Here is a 23,078-nt window from a genome sequence, read left to right on the forward strand (position 1 = left end):
CCTCAGTACTGTATTGAAGCCTAGATTATATGTTTAAGTCCTGGAGTGGGATTTGAACCTGACCTCCTACCTCGGAGGTGAGTGTGCCTACCACTAAGCCAAGGTTGACACTTTGTCACATATGCAAAATGCAATATGAGTGATTCTCTCTATACATAACAGTGGTATTCTAATGCACTTTTATTACAAGTTTCTACATGCAAATTTGAGATGTACAACCCACTCCTCAATTCAAATCATCTGGTAATTATTTTTTAGCACTAAATTCACACTAGCACTCAATTAAGCACTAAATGTTGCTTAATTCAAATCATTGAAAAATTCAAACTTTTTACCATTAAAAAGACTTTGAATTATCAAGGAATAGACCGTAATTGCACATTTTAACAAATAATATATCATCAGTGGTTCATTTGATAGCTCAGTTGGTAAAGATAGTGAGCAGCCTAACTAGACAGCCCTGGTTTGATGCCTGGTGTGAGGGATTTACCAGAGGGCACAATGGTACTCATGGCACCTTACTCCAGGAAAGAATCAGTGCCTTCAAGAGTAGAGAAGGAGAGACAATTGACATAAAAATGGGCGGGTGAAATGTTATTAGTGAGTAATGGCTATTTTATGCACATGTCAGATGGTTTCATTGAGCTATGTAAATCAGGTCAGCAGCACGCTGAGCTGACTTTCATTGCTACACACATTAAAAATAGTCATTTTATGACATATCTAAAAATGATGACTTCTGGTTATTAGTCATAGTTATGTAAGTGTCATATTTGATTTAATTTGTATGCGTACAGTCTTTAAATGAGGTTATATTGTCTCATCTGTGTTAAAATTAGGATGAATTTATTTTTAAATTTTAAAATGTGTATTAAAGTCCCTAGGATTTCATATCATCTTCCTTTATTCATTACATTATCTCTTTTAAATGTGCAGAATTCATGCTTACTGAGGAATGCAATGGTTAAAAATTGTTTCCAAAAGAACACAAGTTTTCAGTTTTCCAATTTTTAAGAAAATATTCTGCTTGGAGGTTAATACCTGAGAAAAGGATGGCTGAGAGGTAAATCCATGGATCAGACTTGATCTTGAGCTGGTGTCTTTTTTCAGTTCACTCGACCTACAACAGGAAGCACTATACCAAAAGAAGCTTATCTAGTTTTACGACCAGTTTACAGAGCGGAATCTCAAATGTAATTAGCTAAAATGAAATCCCATGATCAAAAATAGTTTTTACTGTTGCCTCCTGACTGACTGGAGAGGGCTACAGTCAGTATCAGCTTCGAGTGATAGAACAAAGAGTTACCTTGAGCAGATGAAAAATGAAAATTTAATTATAGCATATTAAATCTAATTGCACAGTACTGTGGAATACATATCTGAGGGTCACAACAATGTTACAGAAATAACGTGGCAAATGGTGTGATTTCTAGTCTATATTTGAAGTGTTGGACTAAATCTGTCTAGTTCTGTTTTAATTGAATCAAAATTAACCACTGATGGTTACATAATTAATTATTTGATCTGGTCTTATTTTAACGTGAACCCTTGAAGAAGCTGGTTTATAAAAGCGAGTTAGTGTGCGCTTTGAGACACACAGAGTTGTGCGTCTGCAGCAGCCCAGTCTGATGTCTCTCTTCCCTCCCCCCTTTTTCTTTCCTAGGACACTGACTATTGAAGAGCAAGAGCCCAACAAGATGGAAGACTGTCTTCACACATCTTCAGAAAACCTGTCCAAACTGGTCAGTTGGGCTCACAGTCACGGAACTATATGCAGTCTCATTCCAAATCTGAAGCACTTGTTGACCGAAGGGGCCCATGGAAACCTCACTGCAATGTGGGGTTGTGGCGCTGGCCATGCCTATCACTGGCCACTGGCTGTTACCTGCAGGGCAGGCCCCCAGGACAGAGTGTGCTTTCAGGACAGTCGAAGCTTTAACTCTGATAGCCCCAGCATAATCGCAGTGTCGTCAGAGGCCCAGCAAAGCCCAGCAGAGAAATACCCTAGTAGATCCTCGAAAGGAAAGGCAGAGTTTCCCAGAAATAGAGATTCCTGTGACTTTTCATACAGTGAACACTCGGAGATGGATGAGAATGTGGAAGAGTATGATGACGAAGCTGATTTGTTTGATATGGTGTGCGAGTCCTCAGTAACTGATGAAGATAGTGACTGTGAATTTCGGCTACAAAAAAACTCACTGAAAAGGCGGGAAGCAGGTCCTTCGCTTGTACCAGACTCTCCAAACCACCTTGCTAATGAGAACAGTAATGAAGTAATTGTTAAAAAGATCAAGCAGGAGGGTCCTGAAGACTATTACATTGTGACAAATGCAGAAATCGCTGTAGACAATGATAGCTCTTCTGTCACATTGACGTCTAAGCCAAAGTCTGGTCCTGCTTCCTATTTGGGGCCTACCAAATCTTCAGCCCTCCTTCCAGCTAGTCACATGCCCGAAAGGACCGATTCACAGGGTGTTTCTGCCACTCCGCCAACAACCTCCAGGGCAGCGGGCACAAAGTCCGGACGGAGTTGCGTGACTTCACAAAAGAAGCTGAATGGAGGTCAAGGAACAGGACAGCAGTTAGTTCTTCAGATGCCGGTCAGCACCTCGGGAGGAAACCAGCAGATCAATATTCCATTGTCAGCCCTCCAGCTTCCTGGTCAAGAGGAGCAGAATGCTTCTGAAGACACGGGAGTACAGATAGCAAAGACTGGGGCTTCCAGCGAGGTCTCCTTGTCCCCATCAATCAGTGCAGAACCTGAAGTTAGCTCCAGTCAGCAACAGTCGAGTCTGCTCCAATCTCTGGCCAAAGATGCCAGTGCACAATCATCAGCAACAGGTAAGAAGGTCTAAAACTCAATTGTTATAATCCTGTTTGAACTTTGGTCCTACAACACATGTTTTTCTTCAACTGTAAATGCAATATGTCGGGTAATTTGGTTCTAAGTTTTTCTAACATCTAATTTTCAAATGTGTTGATTTCAAATTCAGTGAAAATAAAGGATGTTGAAATGGAGACCAGATTGAATTTTCTTCTTTTTTAAAAAAAACCCAGACAAAACGTGCTGGTTCCCTGTGTAGTTACATGTTTATTGGAACAGCAAAGCTAACCGAATTTATATTCTTGTGTGAGATGATAAATAATTTTTAAACACACTTCAAGATTAGTAATTTGAAGCTACGGATGTGAAGATAGTGAAGAACATTTTGCTAATCTTTAATCAACTTATGGGTTGGAGGGGTAGAGATGAAAAGGGAAGATTTTGGTTTGTACAAGTGTATAATGTCCTAAAACTAATGACGTTTTTATAATAAGCATTGCAGTGAAGTTTTGGTTCGCTTCCCAAATTAGTCAGTCACCTATGTAACTCTGTTTGGCAATGTATTTTCTCAGACAGCTTGTTTAGATTGAAGGAAAATTCTGCCTTTTTAAAAAAAAACTGACAAAATTACTGCAAAGTATGATTTCAAATACTTTTTTAAACTAACTTTCCATTTTTTCAATTTTAAGAAACTTTGAAGAAACAGTGCTGTGTTGGTCAGCTGGTCTAAACATTTGGGTACACATCTGTGTAAGAAATTCAGAGTCTCCTTCAAGCTCTAATTAAATAATTTAGCGAATACTGCTACATAAATGCGCATTAATTGTTTATGATTCTGATTCATTGATTTTATTTTCCACCCTTTCAGAATGTAATTTCAGGGAAAGTTACAGAGTAAAAATCAGGTCTTGTCTAATAAACTAGTGTTCTTTAATCCTTGTGAATAATTGTTTTGTATTGTAACACCAGGAGCGACACGCCTACTATTGCCTTCTATGTGAAAGGGGTTATATAGCAGAACAGGTTTACCAACTTATTTATCACAAGCTACTTTGGTCAGTTAGTGTAATCCATTACAGCACCAGTTATCTTTTGGTGAATCTTAAATAAACACACTAAATGTGTATTGAAAACACGAAAGAGGTGACTTTAGGTAGCAGTTAATGTAATTGTTTTACTACTTGTGTGATATGTGGGTTCTGGTCTCGTATTTGGCTAATGTTTAACTGATCACAAATTGTAGCCGGCAGACTTCTGCTATTTTTTGCGGTGGGAGGGCAGTTCTTAACTGGCCTGCCTTTTAACAATGTCTTGCCTCTGGAGACCTTCCCACATCATACTCATCTCCTGTTAGTGACGTGCCATACATTGAAATGTCCCACAGATGATACCAGTATTTGCTTACCTGCCTTCGCATCTAAGGGTGGCTGACCAGATGCAGGGAAGAGGACCTGGGTGGGTGGGGAGGAATATAGTAAGAAATGGATGTAATGCATTGAGGATGGAATACTAAAGATGTAGATCAAGTATTTCCATCTTTATTGCAGCAGAGGCAATTTTGAAACGCATTGTATTTTCACATAATCAATTGGTCGGTTTGATTTTAGATGTCAATGAGATGTGATTTTCCTTACCAAATAGCTCTGTAGTAATGTACGGTGCTTTCATATTGGCTCCCATAACCTGGATCTCCCACAGCCAGTACCAAGATAAATGTAAAATGGCAGGATTTGTTCAGACTGGGAGTCGAGATGATCTGTTTCTTAGTGGGTCTTCCTGGGCCAGTAAACATGGCATTGCCGCGATAGCAGCACGCATTGCACATTGTTGATGACCTGATGCAGCACCAGCACGTTGCTCTTCTCTCTCCAAGTCATTATTACGTAGAATTTACAGCACAGAAACAGGCCATTCAGCCTAACTGGTCGGTCTGTGCCGGTGTTTATGTTCCACACGAGTCTCCTCCTACTCTGTTCACTTCATCTAACCCTATCAGCGTATCCTTCTATTCCTTTCTCCCTCATGTGCTTATCTACCTTCCCTTTAGATGCATCTATGCTATTTGCCTCAACCACTCCATGTGGTAGTGAATTTCATATTCTCACCACTCTCTGAATTCCTTATTGGATTTATTAGTGACTAGCTTATATTTATGGCCCCTAGTTTTGCAGTCCCCCACAAGTGGAAACATCTTCTCTATGTCTACCCTATCGAATTCCTTCATAATTTTAAAGACCTTTATTTGGTCACCTCAGTCTTCCCTTTTCTAGAGAAAAGAGCCCCAGCCAGTTCAGTCTTTTCTGATAGTTATACCCACTCATTTCTGGCCTCATCCTTGTAAATCTTTTTTGCACTTTCTCCAGTGCTTCTATATCCTTTTTGTAATATGGAGACCAGAACTGTGCACAGTACTGTGCATGGTCTAACCAAGGTTCTACATAAGTTTAACATAACTTCTTAATTTAATATATTATCAGCCACCTATACCAGTCAAAATGCCATAGCATGTGTGAAATAGTGGGCCTGCACAATGCATCTGGATTATCAGAAGATTGGCTGCATACTGGAAAGATAAATGGTGCTCGTGATTGTCTACTCAAGACTTGGGCAGTAATATAAAAGCAGCTAAAAGTGTTACTGCAGCAAGATCGTATAGAAGGATTTGACTAGGTACTAAACTCCAATTTACTGTCAACTCTGGTACATAATTGATCTTTATGCAAAATATGCTGTAAATATAGGGGGAGGGCAAACTGCAGGGGTTTTACTGAAATAACAACTACAAACTTGGGGAATGATTTGCATGCAGTTTCTAATCCGAGTCTTAGGATTGTGTGTGTCGTTTCTCCTGCATTGCAGCATGCTGTATTATTAAAACAGCTTTAGATTGTGCCTCCCCAGATAGATGACCAAGCAGGTCTGCACCTATTTGAGTAAAGGGCATTAAATGGGCTGTTTTTATAAGTTATACTTATAACTGTCAGTTGACATGTATTTTATTTACTTTACAATGCGTTGGGTTGTTATTAGAGCTACCAGCATTGGGGAGATGTTAGTGGCATTTCAGATAGCAAGAATCACACAGATTGGGAACTCATGCAAACAGTAAATATCCAGAGCTCAGTTTATTTTTTCAAAAGTTGAGCGAATGTCACTCCCAACAAATGACACTTTGCAGGTCTGCTATTAATTTGGTGTTAGTTGTCCAGTCATTTCTGGGTGGTTTGTCCCGACACTGTCTATGACACCCAGTGCCAGCTTTATTTCCTTTTTCTAGATTGTTCTTCTTTCCTGAAGATGCTGAGTCATGCTGTGGGATGGTTTTGTGGGCTGCTGGAGGTCTTCTGTTACCAGTGACCATTCTTTATATGGGAGTTATGGTTTGTTATTGGCAGCCCATTCATCTGTAGTGGGGGGAGTCATCACGGCCAAGCCAGATCTTGTGCTCCCCCTACATCCACATATTCACTTCCTAGCAAGGATCACTGGATTGCGATCAGAGTTTTAAAAAAAAAAATCCCTCGCGAGCCTCGCGATGTCCTGGTCACCCCTCATGCTTCTCCAACTTTTCTTTGTACTTCTATGGCTGGAGATGCCTGCCTGAGTGACCCAAACCTACGATCATAAACGTGTAACAAAGACCTATCTCTTTGCTAGTGGTTAGCTTCACTTTCCTCATTCTTTGAATTAGGTATTTACATACCTTTCAAAAGGGAATTGGATAAAGACTTGAAAAGGAGAAATGTGCAGGGCTATGGGGAAAGAGCAAGGGAGTGGGACCAATTGGATAGCTCTTTCAAAGAACTGGCACAGAAACAATGGGCTGAATGGTGGCCCCTAGTGTCCTATGATTCTGTGATACTGAGAACAAGATTTAATTCAATATGGGTGCAGAGAGAGTTATACTGGAAGTGCACCACATTTTCCATCTGAGCATTTGTGCCATAGATGTAGGAGCATGTCATACCGAGTACAGAAAGCAAAGATGTGTGAGCCCTCTCCCTTGCTGAAGACTCAAACCTGCAAAGGCTACAGGCTGAAAAAAGGGAGTGTGGACATCTTCATCAATGGCCAGTATGTGTATAAAATATAGGGTCTGTAGAAGAGAAACTGAGCTGAGTTTTCAATCCCATTGCCTCTCCATCACACATACCGCCGACTTCCTTCTCTGCCCCTACCACAGCTGATCTGCTTCTGAAATGCTCATTCATACTTTTCTCACCTCCACACTTGATTACTTCACTGCTCTCCTAATCAACCTTCCATCCTCCATCTTCTGTAAACTTCAGCTCATCCAAAATTCTTGTGCATATCTCATCCCACACCAAGTCCTGGTCACCCGTTATTACCTCCCAGTCCACCACACTTCAAATTTAAAATTCTCGCCCTTCCCTAGCTCAGTAACCTCCTTTATCCCTACACCCCTCTTCCCCCCCCTACACCCCTCTTTCCCCCCCTACACCCCTCTTCCCCCCCCCTACACCCCTCTTCCCCCCCCTACACCCCTCTTCCCCCCCCTACACCCCTCTTCCCCCCCCTACACCCCTCTTTCCCCCCCTACACCCCTCTTCCCCCCCCCTACACCCCTCTTCCCCCCCCCTACACCCCTCTTCCCCCCCCTACACCCCTCTTCCCCCCCTACACCCCTCTTCCCCCCCTACACCCCTCTTCCCCCCTACACCCCTCTTCCCCCCCCACACCCCTCTTCCCCCCCTACACCCCTCTTCCCCCCCTACACCCCTCTTCCCCCCCTACACCCCTCTTCCCCCCCTACACCCCTCTTCCCCCCCTACACCCCTCTTCCCCCCCTACACCCCTCTTCCCCCCCTACACCCCTCTTCCCCCCCTACACCCCCAATCAAACTCTGTTCCTCTGATTCCAGTCTCTTGTGTACCCTCCTGCTGTTGCCCCATCATTGGCAGCTTTCAACCATTACATCCCACGTTCTGAATTCCCCCTCTAAAGGATTCGGCTTCTCTACCTTCCTCTCCTTTTAAGATCCAACTTAAAACCCACTTTAACCAAGCTTTTGGTCACCCGTCCTTATTTTTCCTTATGCTTCTGTGAAGCACTGTGGGACTTTTATACTCTGTTAAAGGTACTTTGTGAATGCAAGTTGTTGGTTGGTATTTTGTTGTTCCTCCCACAGTACAGAAATGTACAATTCAGCATCAAGTTACTTCATTTTAATATCCAAAGTTTAAAGCAGCTTAAATATACAATTGGTGATATATTTGCTAAGCTTTAAGAAAAACTCTCTGTAATGCTGTATGTGGTGGTGTTGAAAATAATGTGGTATTCTGACTATCATGAGTACCACAAGATTTGAAGTTTGGAGACCATGTCCAAAGAGTTTTATTTACCTTTCTAGCTTATGTGTGACAGGTTTTTCATGTGAGTGGTAGAATGAATCCTCTCCAGGTTTTAAAATTCTGATTGATTTGTGGCTTTTCAAAGCTGAACATTTAAGTTCAATTCCAGGCTGCTTACATTTATTTTTGGTGCCTGCTTTTCAATTGCTTTGTCTTGATTTGATTTTAAAGATCCTTGCCTTCCTACCCCCAACCCAAACACCCTATCTCACCAGCTACCATGGTAAACAGAGCACTGATGTGTTACTGGCTCATGGCGAGACAGCTTCAGAACTGAAAACAGCAGCTTGGTTACACTTCATTCTCAACATTTTGTCTATCGCGAACGAATCTGAAACTTCTTGTAACTGGAGGTTCTCTTCCTGATGCTGTAAAAGACGTGGAACATCAGTTTGCAGTGCCTTTGTGATGGAGCAGGGCTAATTTTAGGATACTGGGTCCTTCCCGAAGACACATCCCCACCTTTTGAAACTGTTCCCACTCCACCGCACACTCCCCTCCCTCCCACCAACCTGAAAATAAATGATACATGAATTTAGCCTCCGTATAGGGTCCTCCAAACCCAGTTATGTTGTCAGTGAACATTTCTGCTCTGTTGTGAAAGAAATTCAGTAACACCTAGCTGTTTATAGGTGTTAAGACGACTTTTTGCTGGACTTGGCAACGATTAATTTCAGCTTATTTAAAACTTACCGTTTGAAGGTTGCATTCAAATTGTGCAGTCTGCCTATAAATGGATGAATAGTAATTTAATTGCATTCTTTCTTGGTTGATATTAAAGCAACCTGATCTTTCACAACCTTTTTCATGCCCGGTAGATTTGAAGTAATCTTTTATCATTTGAACAGATGTTCAGTGCTCTGTTGGCATTTAAGCCTATGTATTCTTTAAAATCATTTTTTAAAATATAATTTGAATGTTGGTGATTGTTTTCACTGCCTGGATATATCATTTATTGTGGTATTTGCCAGTAGTGTGAAACTGTGGTCAGCTTTCAATGGTATGAATAGCATGCATTTTACTGTAACAAATAGAACACTGTAAAGGCACCCAGGCAGAGAAGCACTGAACTACTCAATTACTGAAATGAATAAACTGAAGTAATTAAATACACTGCACATACCTCTGGTGTGCAGCACAGCCATTCCCATTGTAGCAATGCTTTGTGTCTATAGAACAGGATTATTTTTTGTATTTCACTGCACGTAATCATGACAGAATAAACAAATTGCAAAATGATATGCACCAGGTCCCCAGGTTTGACTTTTGCTCTGTGCTGACTTAGCCAAACTTTGCTTAAATGAGCAACGATGGAGGTGTTACAATTGAAAAGAAAAAGAAAGACTTGCATTTATACAGCGCCTTTCACAACCTCAGGACGTCCCAAAGTGCTTTACAGCCAATGAAGTACTTTTGAAGTGTAGTCACTGTTGTAATGTAGGAAACGTACCCACAGCAATACATAGAATTTACAGCACAGAAACAGGCCATTCAGCCCAACTGGTCCATGTCAGTGTTTATGCTCCACACAAGCCTCCTCCTCTCCTACTTCCAATCCTATCAGCATATCCTTCTAATTCATTAGGGAGGAAAGAATTGGCTAGGGTGCGGTTGTGGTCTGTATCCAGTAACCCACTGCTAGAAAGGGTGCATGAGTGAGGACGGCATCATGCTCGGATACGATTCCAGTCTGGTACCAGAAGGCTCATTTGTAGAATCATAGCCCAGCTTACATAACTGCCTCAGATGACTAGAGAAAGTTGGAGGAAAGGAAAAACAATCCTGCACTGTTGATGCATTAATGCTGGACGTTTACTGGTTCAACAACATTTGGGAGTAAGTTGTACTTTTAGTATATGCAAACATATTTAGCATGCCAATGCACTGTAGGCAAAATAGTATTTAAATCAATATGATTTAATTTTGTGCTGATGCTCTCAATACACCTCTGTTCCACTGTCACTTAAGAGAGAGATCAGTACAGGTGGTGCACAATTTCTTATTTAAAAAAAATATATGCATACTGCTAGGTTTGAGGAACCAAATGGAAAAAATTGTGATGGGTAACAATGTAGCAATTCCATTACATTACAATAGTCAGGGTAGCATGGAACAAATACGGTTACATTGTAACTGGGCATAATCAGAATAGAGCTTGTATTAGTGTTGGGCAGCATGTTTAAGGTTCTGCTCACAGGTCAGCAGATCTGTGAGCTCATGGCTCTCTTGCACAACCACCCGTGAATCCTACCACAGACCTGAGCATGCCAGCCAAAAGTACTCCCCCCAAATTCCAACGACAGCCCACTAATTATAGAGGTGAACGGTAACGGCATTCTATGCTCGCTTCCACCAATCCCACCAGCAGTCATCTTGACCCTGATACCAGGGAGCTACTAGCTTTAAAAGGAATACAGAGTCTTCCTGCTGAAACGTGCTCCTGTGTTGGGGTGAGGGAACTGTGGTTGTACGTGGGGAGGTGTTTTCAGTCTGGATTGTGTGTGGCCTGAAGAAGAGCAGAGAGGCGCGTGTCGGAGCTGTGGGCTGGCAGATCAGCCAGTTGATCTGTTGTTGGTGCCTACGTTAATGTAGCCACCAGGAAGACTGTGCTCTGAAACAAAAATGAACATGTTGGCAACGGCAATTTTTTGCGTTCTATTTTCTTGTAAATAATTGGAACGTAAATAATTGAAATTCCACTGTAATCAAACAAATTCTTGATTCGATGGGGGAAAAAATAGCCTTTCAGTGGATTTACTCTGTATTTTTAGGGTTGATAGAAGGAATGTTGGTAGAGTAGATTTCTGTAGTTGAAGTCTGATCCTTGTTGGAGCTGGGCAATTTGTTACTCCACGGATTGTACTCCTGCTGCCAATGAGAATAAATGAAGATCAATGTCTATTCATGATTCGAAGAAGAGCAGGGGAGTTCTCCCCGGTGTCCTGGCCAATATTTATCCCTCAACCAACAACACTAAAACAGATTATCAGGTCAATATCACATTGCTGTTTGTGGGATCTTGCTGTGTGCAAATTAACTTCCGCGTTTCCTACATGACAACAGTGACGACACTTCAAAAAGTACTTAATTGGCTGTAAAGTTCTCTGGAACGTCCTAAGGTTTTGACAATGCCAGATCTTTCTTTCTTACAGCAGCAATATTAGACAAAGGACAGCATTTGTACAATATGGTGCAGCACACTGAAGTGGTATACTTAATGGAAGCATTTTATTTTGTTAATTTTGGTAAAAAAAATTGTGAAAATGATTCTGGAATAACTTGAGATGATTAACTTTTGTCTGGGTTCTTGTAACAAAATGTATAACCTGAGGCCTTAAAACTACAAAACACACGCACCCATGATTGAAGTTGTTAGGATTTTATTTAAAGAATGCATTTATGGAGTTCATGATTTTTTTTTAACTGTTTGTGACCATTAATCTGTTTTAATATATTGGAAAGCTGCATAGCCACATAATTTTTAAAAATCAATCACATTCACCAAAATAAGCTCCGACAAAAATTAATGATTGAATTGGTTTAGAAATCAAAATTAAATGAAAAGTAACTGAGTTTTTTTTGTGTGCTGCTCAAATTCCAATCATTTTGTTACTTAGGGTTGGGGGAAACTGCTTTTGTTGGAGCACATGATGCAGATTAAATATTCCCTTCACGGTTTGTCTAGGTTGGACTAAGTGGCTTTGTTGGAAACTTCCATTTGTGAGAAAATGAAATGCTGTTAATGCCAACAAAAGTGGCTACTTCATTTAATACCTTCTCCTCTCCGCCCCCAGAATTTGAGTGATTCTTTAAAGGGGAAAGATCCAGTCTCGTGACAGAGGTTAGGTTTAATTTTTATTGCTGTGATCTTAATCACTGTGCTTTTCCATGCAGAATGCTGAGTAGCATTCAGGAGGCCAGCAGTTCATCTGGTGTAACACTTGTGGTAGTCTGCATGTGTGCATAACAGCTTCTTGAGGGCTTTAGGTTCACCTATAGCACTCCTGTCTACAACGGATGCAAACCAGTTCAAGAAACACATGAAATTCTTCACTACATGGCATCACAACGAATGGAGCTCTTTGTGAAACTTCACACTCTTACCCCGTTAAGTCCAAACATATTTTTACTGGAAGAAAATCTATGGATCAGATGTTTGAGAATGCGTTTTTAAATTTATTTTAGAATGGAGCACACTTGATTGTTTCTTCTTCCATATATCTCTATATCCACATCTTCTCTCCCTCCCCGCCCCCCCCCCTCCCCCTTCTCCTCGACATGTGCACATTTCTTTATACTTCATACACTGCTTCCTCTGCATACATGTATGTGGCCTCCATTTGGGCAGCTGGCCACACAACATTGAAGTACTCACTGACAGACTTGTGAAAGGGGAAGGATAAGCACGAAAGCCATATTTGAATATTCCAATAACTGTATACCCAAGGCATTGAATAAAACTGTGTGGGAGTAATATGGTGACTGTTGGACAATAGAATTATATGCGATATCTATTGCACATACAATTAATCTTGAATGCTTTGAAATATATTCTAGAAATATACTGAGTATAGATAGTTTGTGCACATTAATGCAATAATCTGAACATTTTAATATAAAGTGTATTTGGACAATATCTGTAATTAATGAGATTGACAGTAATGAGGGAGAAACCTGGCAATTTTTGTTTGTGTGCTATTCTTGGGCAAACTGTGGCCTTACTAAGTATTTGGGAGAAAGCTCACATGCCAGTTTACATGATTCTGCTCTCTTCTGTCTGTGCCTGACATCGGAAGTCTCCTGCACAGTGGGCCAACCACTGAGAAGGGAGTAGAATTAATTATCTTAAAGAAAAGCTATGAGGTGCAATTAGGAGACAGATAAGCACCTGAAATAGCAAAACTAGCTGATCGCTGATCAAGCTGCTATCGATTTGGATAATACTGACAGCTTAGCCATGAGCTGCAATTTCTTTCTACAAGGACTCAAGACAGAGAAGGCATGCATTTAAAAAGACATGCATTTAAAAAGACATAGTCCACCCCCTCCCCTCTCCAATAGCCCTTGTTGTATCAGGCATGGGAGGAAGTAACTTCAGACAGCTCAGTCAGGGAAGTCGAGGGCCACCAAAATCCCAGCTGGCTGTCAGTAAAATGTTTACAATTGCCAGCACACAAGGAAATCACTTAGAAGGAATGGTAGGGTAGGTATGGCACATCTGAAATGTAGAGCACCGTGCCAACTCAAGAGTCACACTACACAATATAGTAATCCAGCCCAGTTAACCCTGCAAAGTGCTGCTTGCCAATATCTGGGCGGGGGGCTGGTGCCCAAGTTGGGAGAATTGGCCCACAGATTAGTCAAGTAACGCCCACATCCCATGAACGAATTTTAAAAAAATCCTGGCTCAATGCAAAGTGTAGAAAAGCATGCCAGGAGCAGAACCTTAGAATGAGATATGAACCTAGTTAAACTATAATAGAGCTACTCGCATGCTGAACACCATAAGCTAAAAACAGCTATGGCACCACAACCAAAGGATTAGAGCAAAGCTCTGTAGCCCTACCTTATCCAGTTGAGAATGTTGGTGGATAACCAGGCAACTAATAGGAGGAGGTTCCATGAACCTACCCATTCTCAACTTTGCTGGTACTTAGCACGTGAATGTAAGAGACAAGGCTGAAGTATTTACAAGTGTATGCAGCCAAAAGTGCCGAGCGGATGATTCCACTCGGTCTCCTCCCAGGGTCCCCACCATCATCAGTGTCCAGCCAATTCAGTTCACTACATGTGACATTAATGAGCAGCAAAGTGCCCTGGACACAGCAAAGGCTATGGGTCTTGGCAACATCCTGGATGTAGTGCTGAAGACCTGTGCATCAGAGCTAGCTGTTCCAACATAGTTATGACACCAGTATCTACCCGACATGTGGAAGGTCACTTGAGTACTATCCACAGAGCACAGGATAAATCTCACCCAGAAAATTACTACCTTATCAGCCTCCTCCCAATCATCAGTAAAGTGAAGGAAGGAGTCATCAATAGTAACATCAAGTGACACCTACTCACCAATAATTTGTTCACTGTCCGTTCAGTTCTGCCAGAACCACTCTGCTCCACACTTATTCACAGCTTTGATCCAGACATGGACGCAAGGGCTTAATACCAGAGAAGAGGTTAGAGTAGCTGCCCTCAACATCAAGTTATCACTTGATCGAGAATGGCACCAAGGAGCTCTAGAAACACTGAACTCAATGGGAATTAAAGGGTAAACACCTCTAACAGTTGGAGTCATGCCTACCACAAAGGAAGTTGGTTGTGGTGGTTGGAGTGCAGTCATCATAGCCCCAGGACAACACTACACAAGTTTTTTAGGTAAGCATCCTTGGCCCATCTTCAGCTGCTTCATGAATGACCTTCCCTGCTACACAAGGTCAGGAGTGGGCTGTTTGCTGATGACTCCACAATGTTCGGCTGCATTCACAAACTTATCCAATTATGAAGCTGTCCATGCCACACTGTAGCGGGACCTGGATAACATCCAGGAGTGGGATGACAAAGGACCATCAGAACGAGAGAAAGCTCACTCATCTTCCTATGACTTTCAATGGCACCACCATCGCAGAGATCCCCCCATAAACACCCTGGAGGTCAGCATTGACCAGAAGCTGAACTGGGCCAGCCATATCAACACCGTTCTGCAAGAGCAGGGCATCGACGACAAGTGCCTCCCCTCCTGACCTCTTAAAGCCTCCCCACCATCTACTCGGCTCAATTCAGGAGTGTGATGTGATACTTGGACGGGTGCAGCTGCAACTATACTCAAGAAGCTCAATGCCATCTAAGGCAGAGCAGTTCACTTGATCGGTGCTCCTGCCACCTCCTCATCATCCATGCACTGTTGCTGCAGTGCATCTGATCTACAAGATGCACTGCAGCAACTTACCAAGGTCACTTTGACAGCACCTCTCTCCCCTGCGATCTCTACCACCGAGAAGGATAGAGCAGCATTATCGTGGGATCAGCATCACCTCCAAGTTCTCTTCCAAGTCGCGCATCATCCCGATTTGGACATACAACACCATTCCTTCATTATCACTGGGTCAACATCCTGGAAATCCCTACCTAAAAATATCCTGGGAGCACCATCAACACAAGAACTGTTGCTGTTGAAGAAGGCCCACCATCGCCTTCATAGGAACATAGGAACAGGAATGGGCCATTTGAGGGTACGGTAGCATAGTGGTTATGTTACTGGGCTAGTAATCCAGAGGCCTGGACTAAAATCCAGAGTCATGAGTTCAAATCCCGCCATGGCAGCTGGCGAATTTAAATTCAATTAATTAATTAAATTCAATTAATTAAATAAAAATCTGGAATTAAAATGCTAGTATCAGTAATGATGGCCATGAAACTACCGGATTGTCGTAAAAACCCATCTGGTTCACTAATGTCCTTTAGGGAAGGAAGCCTGCCGCCCTTACCCGGTCTGGCCTATATGTGACTCCAGACCCACAGCAATGTGGTTGATTCTTAATTGCCCTCTGAAATGGCCTAGCAAGCCACTCAGTTGTAAAATCTCGCTACAAAAAGTTATAATAAGAATAAAACCGGACGGACCACCCGGCATCGGACCACTAGGCACCGGACACGACAACGGCAAAACACCAAGCCCAGTCGACCCTGCAAGGTCCTCCTTACTAACATCTGGGGACTTGTGCCAAAATTGGGAGAGCTGTCCCACAGACTAGTCAAGCAACAGCCTGACATAGCCATACTCACAGAATCATATCTTTCAGCCAACGTCCCAGACTCTTCCATCACCATCCCTGGGTATGTCCTGTCCCACCAGCAGGACAGACCCACCAGAGGTGGCGGTACAGTGATATACAGTCAGGAGGGAGTGGCCCTGGGAGTCCTCAACATTGACTCTGGACCCCATGAAATCTCATGGCATCAGGTCAAACATGGGCAAGGAAACCTCCTGCTGATTACCACCTACCGTCCTCCCTCAGCTGATGAATCAGTCCTCCTCCATGTTGAACACCACTTGGAGGAAGCACTGAGGGTAGCAAGGGCACAAAATGTACTCTGGGTGGGGGACTTCAATGTCCATCACCAAGAGTGGCTCGGTAGCACCACTACTGACCGAGCTGGCCGAGTCCTGAAGGACATAGCTGCAAGACTGGGCCTGCGGCAGGTGGTGAGCGAACCAACACGAGGGAAAAACTTAATTGACCTCGTCCTCACCAATCTACCTGTCGCAAATGCATCTGTCTATGACAGTATTGGTAGGAGTGACCACCGCACAGTCCTCGTGGAGATGAAATCCCGTCTTCGCACTGAGGACACCATCCAACGTGTTGTGTGGCACTACCACCGTGCTAAATGGGATAGATTCAGAACAGATCTAGCAGCTCAAAACTGGGCATCCATGAGGCGCTGTGGGCCATCAGCAGCAGCAGAATTGTATTCCAGCACAATCTGTAACCTCATGGCCCGGCATATTCCTCACTCTACCATTACCAACAAGCCAGGGGATCAACCCTGGTTCAATGAGGAGTGTAGAAGAGCATGCCAGGAGCAGCACCAGGCGTACCTAAAAATGAGGTGCCAACCTGGTGAAGCTACAACTCAGGACTACATGCATGCTAAACAGCGGAAGCAACATGCTATTGACAGAGCTAAGCGATTCCACAACCAACGGATCAGATCAAAGCTCTGCAGTCCTGCCACATCCAGTCGTGAATGGTGGTGGACAATTAAACAACTAACGGGAGGAGGAGGCTCTGCAAACATCCCCATTCTCAATGATGGCGGAGTCCAGCACGTGAGTGCAAAAGACAAGGCTGAAGCGTTTGCAACCATCTTCAGCCAGAAGTGCCGAGTGGATAATCCATCTCAGCATCCTCCCGATATCCCCACCATCACGGAAGCCAGTCTTCGGCCAATTCGTTTCACTCCACGTGATATCAAGAAATGGCTGAGTGCACTGGATACAGCAAAGGCTATGGGCCCCGACAACATCCCAGCAGTAGTGCTGAAGACTTGTGCTCCAGAACTAGCTGCGCCTCTAGCCAAGCTGTTCCAGTACAGCTAAAACACTGGCATCCACCCGACAATGTGGAAAATTGCCCAGGTATGTCCTGTCCACAAAAAGCAGGACAAATCCAATCCGGCCAATTACCGCCCCATCAGCCTACTCTCAATCATCAGCAAAGTGATGGAAGGTGTCGTCGACAGTGCTATCAAGCGGCACTTACTCACCAATAACCTGCTCACCGATGCTCAGTTTGGGTTCTGCCAGGACCACTCGGCTCCAGACCTCATTACAGCCTTGGTCCAAACATGGACAAAAGAGCTGAATTCCAGAGGTGAGGTGAGAGTGACTGCCCTTGACATCAAGGCAGCATTTGACCGAGTGTGGCACCAAGGAGCCCTAGTAAAATTGAAGTCAATGGGAATCAGGGGGGAAACTCTCCAGTGGCTGGAGTCATACCTAGCACAAAGGAAGATGGTAGTAGTTGTTGGAGGCCAATCATCTCAGCCCCAGGGCATTGCTGCAGGAGTTCCTCAGGGCAGTGTCCTAGGCCCAACCATCTTCAGCTGCTTCATCAATGACCTTCCCTCCATCATAAGGTCAGAAATGGGGATGTTCGCTGATGACTGCACAGTGTTCAGTTCCATTCGCAACCCCTCAGATAATGAAGCAGTCCGAGCCCGCATGCAGCAAGACCTGGACAACATCCAGGCTTGGGCTCATAAGTGGCAAGTAACATTCGTGCCAGATAAGTGCCAGGCAATGACCATCTCCAACAAGAGAGAGTCTAACCACCTCCCCTTGACATTCAACGGCATTACCATCGCCGAATCCCCCACCATCAACATCCTGGGGATCACCATTGACCAGAAACTGAACTGGACCAGCCATATAAATACTGTGGCTACGAGAGCAGGTCAGAGGCTGGGTATTCTGCGGCGAGTGACTCACCTCCTGACTCCCCAAAGCCTTTCCACCATCTACAAGGCACAAGTCAGGAGTGTGATGGAATACTCTCCACTTGCCTGGATGAGTGCAGCTCCAACAACACTCAAGAAGCTCGACACCATCCAAGATAAAGCAGCCCGCTTGATTGGCACACCATCCACCACCCTAAACATTCACTCCCTTCACCACCGGCGCACTGTGGCTGCAGTGTGCACCATCCACAGGATGCACTGCAGCAACTCTCCAAGGCTTCTTCGACAGCACCTCCCAAACCCGCGACCTCTACCACCTAGAAGGACAAGGGCAGCAGGCGCATGGGAACAACACCACCTGCACGTTCCCCTCCAAGTCACACACCATCCCGACTTGGAAATATATCGCCGTTCCTTCATTGTCGCTGGGTCAAAATCCTGGAACTCCCTTCCTAACAGCACTGTGGGAGAACCGTCACCACACGGACTGCAGCGGTTCAAGAAGGCGGCTCACCACCACCTTCTCAAGGGCAATTAGGGATGGGCAATAAATGCCGTGAACGAATTAAAAAAAAAAGCCCCTCATGCCTGCTCCGCCATTTGATAAGATCATGGCTGATCTGTGATCTAACTCCATATACCTGCCTTTGGCACATATCCCTTAATACCTTTGGTTGCCAAAAAGCTATCTATCTCAGATTTAAATTTAGCAATTGAGCTAGTATCAATTGCCGTTTGTGGAAGAGAGTTCCAAACTTCTACAACCCTTGTGTGTGTGGAAATGTTTTCTAATCTCGCTCCTGAAAGGTCTGGCTCTAATTTTTAGACTCTGACCCCTACTCCTAAAATTTTCAATGCGCGGAAATAGTTTCTCTCTATCCACCCTATCTGTTCCCCTTAATTTCTTATAAACTTCGATCAGATCACCCCTTAATCTTCAAAACTCGAGAGAATACAACCCCAATTTGTGTAATCTCTCCTCGTAACTTAACCCTTGAAGTCCGGGTATCATTCTAGTAAACCTACGCTGCACTCCCTCCAAGGCCAATGTGTCCTTCCGAAGGTGCGGTGCCCAGAACTGCGCTCAGTACTCCAGGTGCGGTCTAACCAGGGTTTTGTATAGCTGCAGCATTACATCTGCCCCCTTGTACTCTAGTCCTCTAGATATGAAGGCCAACATTCCATTTGCCATATTGATTATTTTCTGCACCTGTTCATGACACTTCAATGATCTATGTACCTGAACCCCTAAGTCCCTTTGGACATCCACTGTTTTTAACTTTTTACCATTTAGAAAGTACCCTGTTTTATCCTTTTTTGATCCAAAGTGGATGACCTCACATTTGTCTGCATTGAATTCCATTTGCCACAGTTTTGCCCATTCACCTAATCTATCAATATTGCTTTGTAATTTTATGTTTTCATCTACACTGCTTACAATGCCACCAATCTTTGTAAACAATTTTACAACACCAAGTTATAGTCCAACAATTTTTATTTGAAATCTACAAGCTTTCGGAGGCTTCCTCCTTCCTCAGGTAAATGTTCAGGAGCTCCTCGAAGCCTACCAATCTTTGTGTCATCGGCAAACTTAGATATGAGATTTTCTATGCCTTCATCTAAGTCGTTAATAAATATTGTGAATAATTGAGGCCCCAAGTCAGATCCCTGCGGGACTCCACTCGTCACATCCTGCCAATGTGAGTACCTACCCATTATCCCTACTCTCTGTCGCCTTTCGCTCAGCCAACTTCCTAACCAAGTCCGTACTTTTCCCTCGATTCCATGGGCTTCTATCTTAGCTAACAGTCTCTTATGTGGGACCTTATCAAATGCCTTCTGGAAGTCCATATAAATAACATCCATTGACATTCCCTTGTCCACTACTTTAGTCACCTCTTCAAAAAATTCAATCAGGTTTGTCAGGCACGACCTACCTTTCACAAATCCATGCTGGCTCTCCCTGATTAACTGAAAATTCTCGAGGTGTTCAGTCACCCTATCCTTAATTATAGACTCCAGCATTTTTCCCACAACAGATGTTAGGCTAACTGGTCTATAATTCCCCGGTTTCCCTCTCTCTCCTTTCTTAAAAAGCGGAGTGACATGTGCAATTTTCCAATCTAGAGGGACAGTTCCTGAATCTAGAGAACTTTGAAAGATTATAGTTAGGGCATCTGCAATGTGCTCACCTACTTCCTTTAAAACCCTGGGATGGAAACCATCTGGTCCTGGGGATTTGTCACTCTTTAGTGCTATTATTTTCTTGTTTACTGTTGCTTTACCTATGTTAATTTTATCAAGTCCCTGTCCCCGATTCAATACAAGTTTTCTTGGGATTTCCAGCATGCTATCCTTCTCAGGGCAATTAGGGATGGAATAAATGCAGCCTTGCCAGCATCGCCACATTCAGAATATAATTTTTTTTTAAAAAGGCCCTGCACTTATCTTGAACACTTATTTCTTTATCATTTGTTATGTTTTATAGCAGGAGTTCAACATAAGATGGCAATATCTTATTTGAAGAACTGTGTATAAAATAAAGATGATTTATGCAACATACTTGGCAGGTGTCACATGTTCCTTTAAGAAAAGGTATAGCTGTCGCACTCCTTGGAAGCCATCTGAAATTAGTTCCTGTGCTCCAGTCGTCTTTGTTGCACTGCTGGTAACGCTACTAACTTCTCACTGACGTTGTCACCTGCTTACTCATCTTTGCCATCAGCTGATTGAGCTGCATAGAGGTCATATGGCATGGTGGGTGCAGATGACCCTTGGTTCTGGGAAAATCCGCGGTTCTGCACAATTGCATGTTCACATTGCTACCGTTACTGTTGATGATGGAGTCATTGGCTAGCAATGTTCTGATTACTTTCCATTCTTTCAATAATAACAACTTGCATTTATATGGCGCCTTTAACCTAAAAAAATATCCCAAGGCGTTTCACAGCAGCGTTATAATTAAACAAAATTTGACACTAAGCCACATAAGGAGATATTAGGACAGGTGACCAAAAGCTTGGTCAAAGAGAGAAATTTTAAAGAGCGTCTTAAAGGAGAAGAGGTAATGGGGTTTATGGAGGGAATTCTGGAGCTTGGGGCCTAGGCAGCTGAAGGCACGGCCGCAAATGTGGAGCGATTAAAATCGGGGCTGCGCAAGAGACAAGAATTGGAGGAGCGCAGAGATCTTGGAGGGTTGTAGGGCTGTAGGAGGTTACAGAGATAGGGAGGGGCAAGGCCTTGAGCGATTTGAAAACAACAAATATGATTTTGCACAATAAATCAAGAAAGAGATTAGCTGACTCAGGTTGACAAAGTTATTAAAGACTCATCCCAAATATGTATCTGATTTTTGAGACGTTAAATAGCTTGGTCAAGTGGAGCTAATTATTCTCTCTCTCGATTTAATGTACAACTCACATGAACTGCAAAGCAATTTGAACATTTGCAGTAGTCCAGCCAAAATGAATGCTGAGACATTTTGTTAAAAATTAAACATTCAATAAAGTTTGTCAAACTTTAAAATGGTACCTGTTGTACTGCTGCACCTCTGGTCCCACTTAACTGGAATTGTTCGATATAATCCGTTAATTGAGGTGGGAAGTAGATTAATTGAAACAACTGATTTTGATGAATTCAAAACATAAAAGTGAAACTTGTTTATGCAAAAGTTCTTTCACCGCTCCTTGTCCAAAGCAACAATGCAACACCTGTGCCACATATCTTCCACACTTCTCCATACTGCAATTGCCTTCAATCCCAACATGAATGAATCAAAATGACCTCCTAATGCCTAGTTCACAGATGGCAGTGTTTTAATTTGACAATATTAAGGCTACCTCCTTAAGTACCCTAAATCCTCATAACGTGCATTCTGTTTGAGAAACTGTTTACTTAGTGAGAAGCCCTGCAGAAATTTTAAGCACTATGGTCAGGAAGCATGTGAGCTGTGAAATGCATGATTTTGCTGCCCAATGTGCACAATTCCACTGACACAGACTTTCAAGGCTATAGTTCATATGAGGAATATTAGTACTTCATATTTAATTCACAACTCATCATTCCATAGAAATCTACAGCCCCACTATTACAGCATCTAACTGACTCTTGAATGATTCCAGGGATTTTTTTTCATCTACTACTGTACTTGGGGAAAACCATTCCAGGTATTAATCATTCTGTGTAAAGAAGTGCTTCCTGATACCAGTCCTGAACTTACCTTTTTCTAGCTTATATTTATGTCCCCTTGTTCTACAGTCGTGATTTAACTTGAAATAGTGTTCTGAGTTAACCTTTTCTGATCCAGGTTGTATCTTCCATACTTCTATAAGGCCCACTCACATTCACCTTCTTTCAAGGCTGAAGGCTTTGAGATTTTCCAACCACCTCTCGTAGTTCAGTTCTCTGACACTATGGATGAATCTCATGGCCCTTTGCACCTCTTCCAAGGCTTGGTTGACTGGAACTGAACTCAAGGCACAGCCTGACTTGAACACAATACAATTTCTGCATCCTGATTGAACTCTATTGACTTGACAGTATAGCTGAGCATTACATTTGCTTTGTTTGTTGCTCTGCGATGGCCAAACATGTTAATAATTGAGTCTATATTCCTAAATCTCTTTCAGCTTCTGCGCTAGCTAGTCCAACACAGTTCATTGAATAAGAACGTCCTCTTATTTTTTTCTGCCAGTGTGTATCACCTTGAATGTATTGAACTGTATTGAAGTTCATCTACCATAATTCTGCCAGCTCAAATTTTGCCAAGTCCTTCTTCATCAGACTCAACTGTATTACCATATAGAAAATAAATTGAAGCAAAGTGGTTTTGTAATTGTTGCAATTAATGTAGCATCAATACAAGATCAATTTTTGAATGACACAAGAGAATTTACATTATTTCATCAATTAATAAATATAT

General features: G+C 42.9%; 1 protein-coding gene across 7 annotated transcripts in view; it reads left to right on the plus strand.

The window, feature by feature from the left end:
• Positions 1 to 23,078, plus strand: part of LOC137321257 (uncharacterized protein KIAA1958) — an 83,335-nt gene that overhangs the window by 19,672 nt on the left and 40,585 nt on the right. For 6 of the 7 annotated variants that reach the window (XM_067983598.1, XM_067983593.1, XM_067983596.1 and 3 more), the window contains one exon: positions 1,664 to 2,841. In XM_067983598.1, the coding sequence (XP_067839699.1) occupies positions 1,698 to 2,841 (1,144 nt within the window). In that variant the 5' untranslated portion in view covers positions 1,664 to 1,697. Of the gene's footprint in view, positions 1 to 972; positions 1,064 to 1,663; positions 2,842 to 23,078 lie in introns of those variants that run through there. The other variant, XM_067983594.1, reaches the window with a different exon arrangement.

This window comes from Heptranchias perlo, chromosome 4 (genome assembly GCF_035084215.1).
Source record: "Heptranchias perlo isolate sHepPer1 chromosome 4, sHepPer1.hap1, whole genome shotgun sequence".
Taxonomy (NCBI): domain Eukaryota; kingdom Metazoa; phylum Chordata; class Chondrichthyes; order Hexanchiformes; family Hexanchidae; genus Heptranchias; species Heptranchias perlo.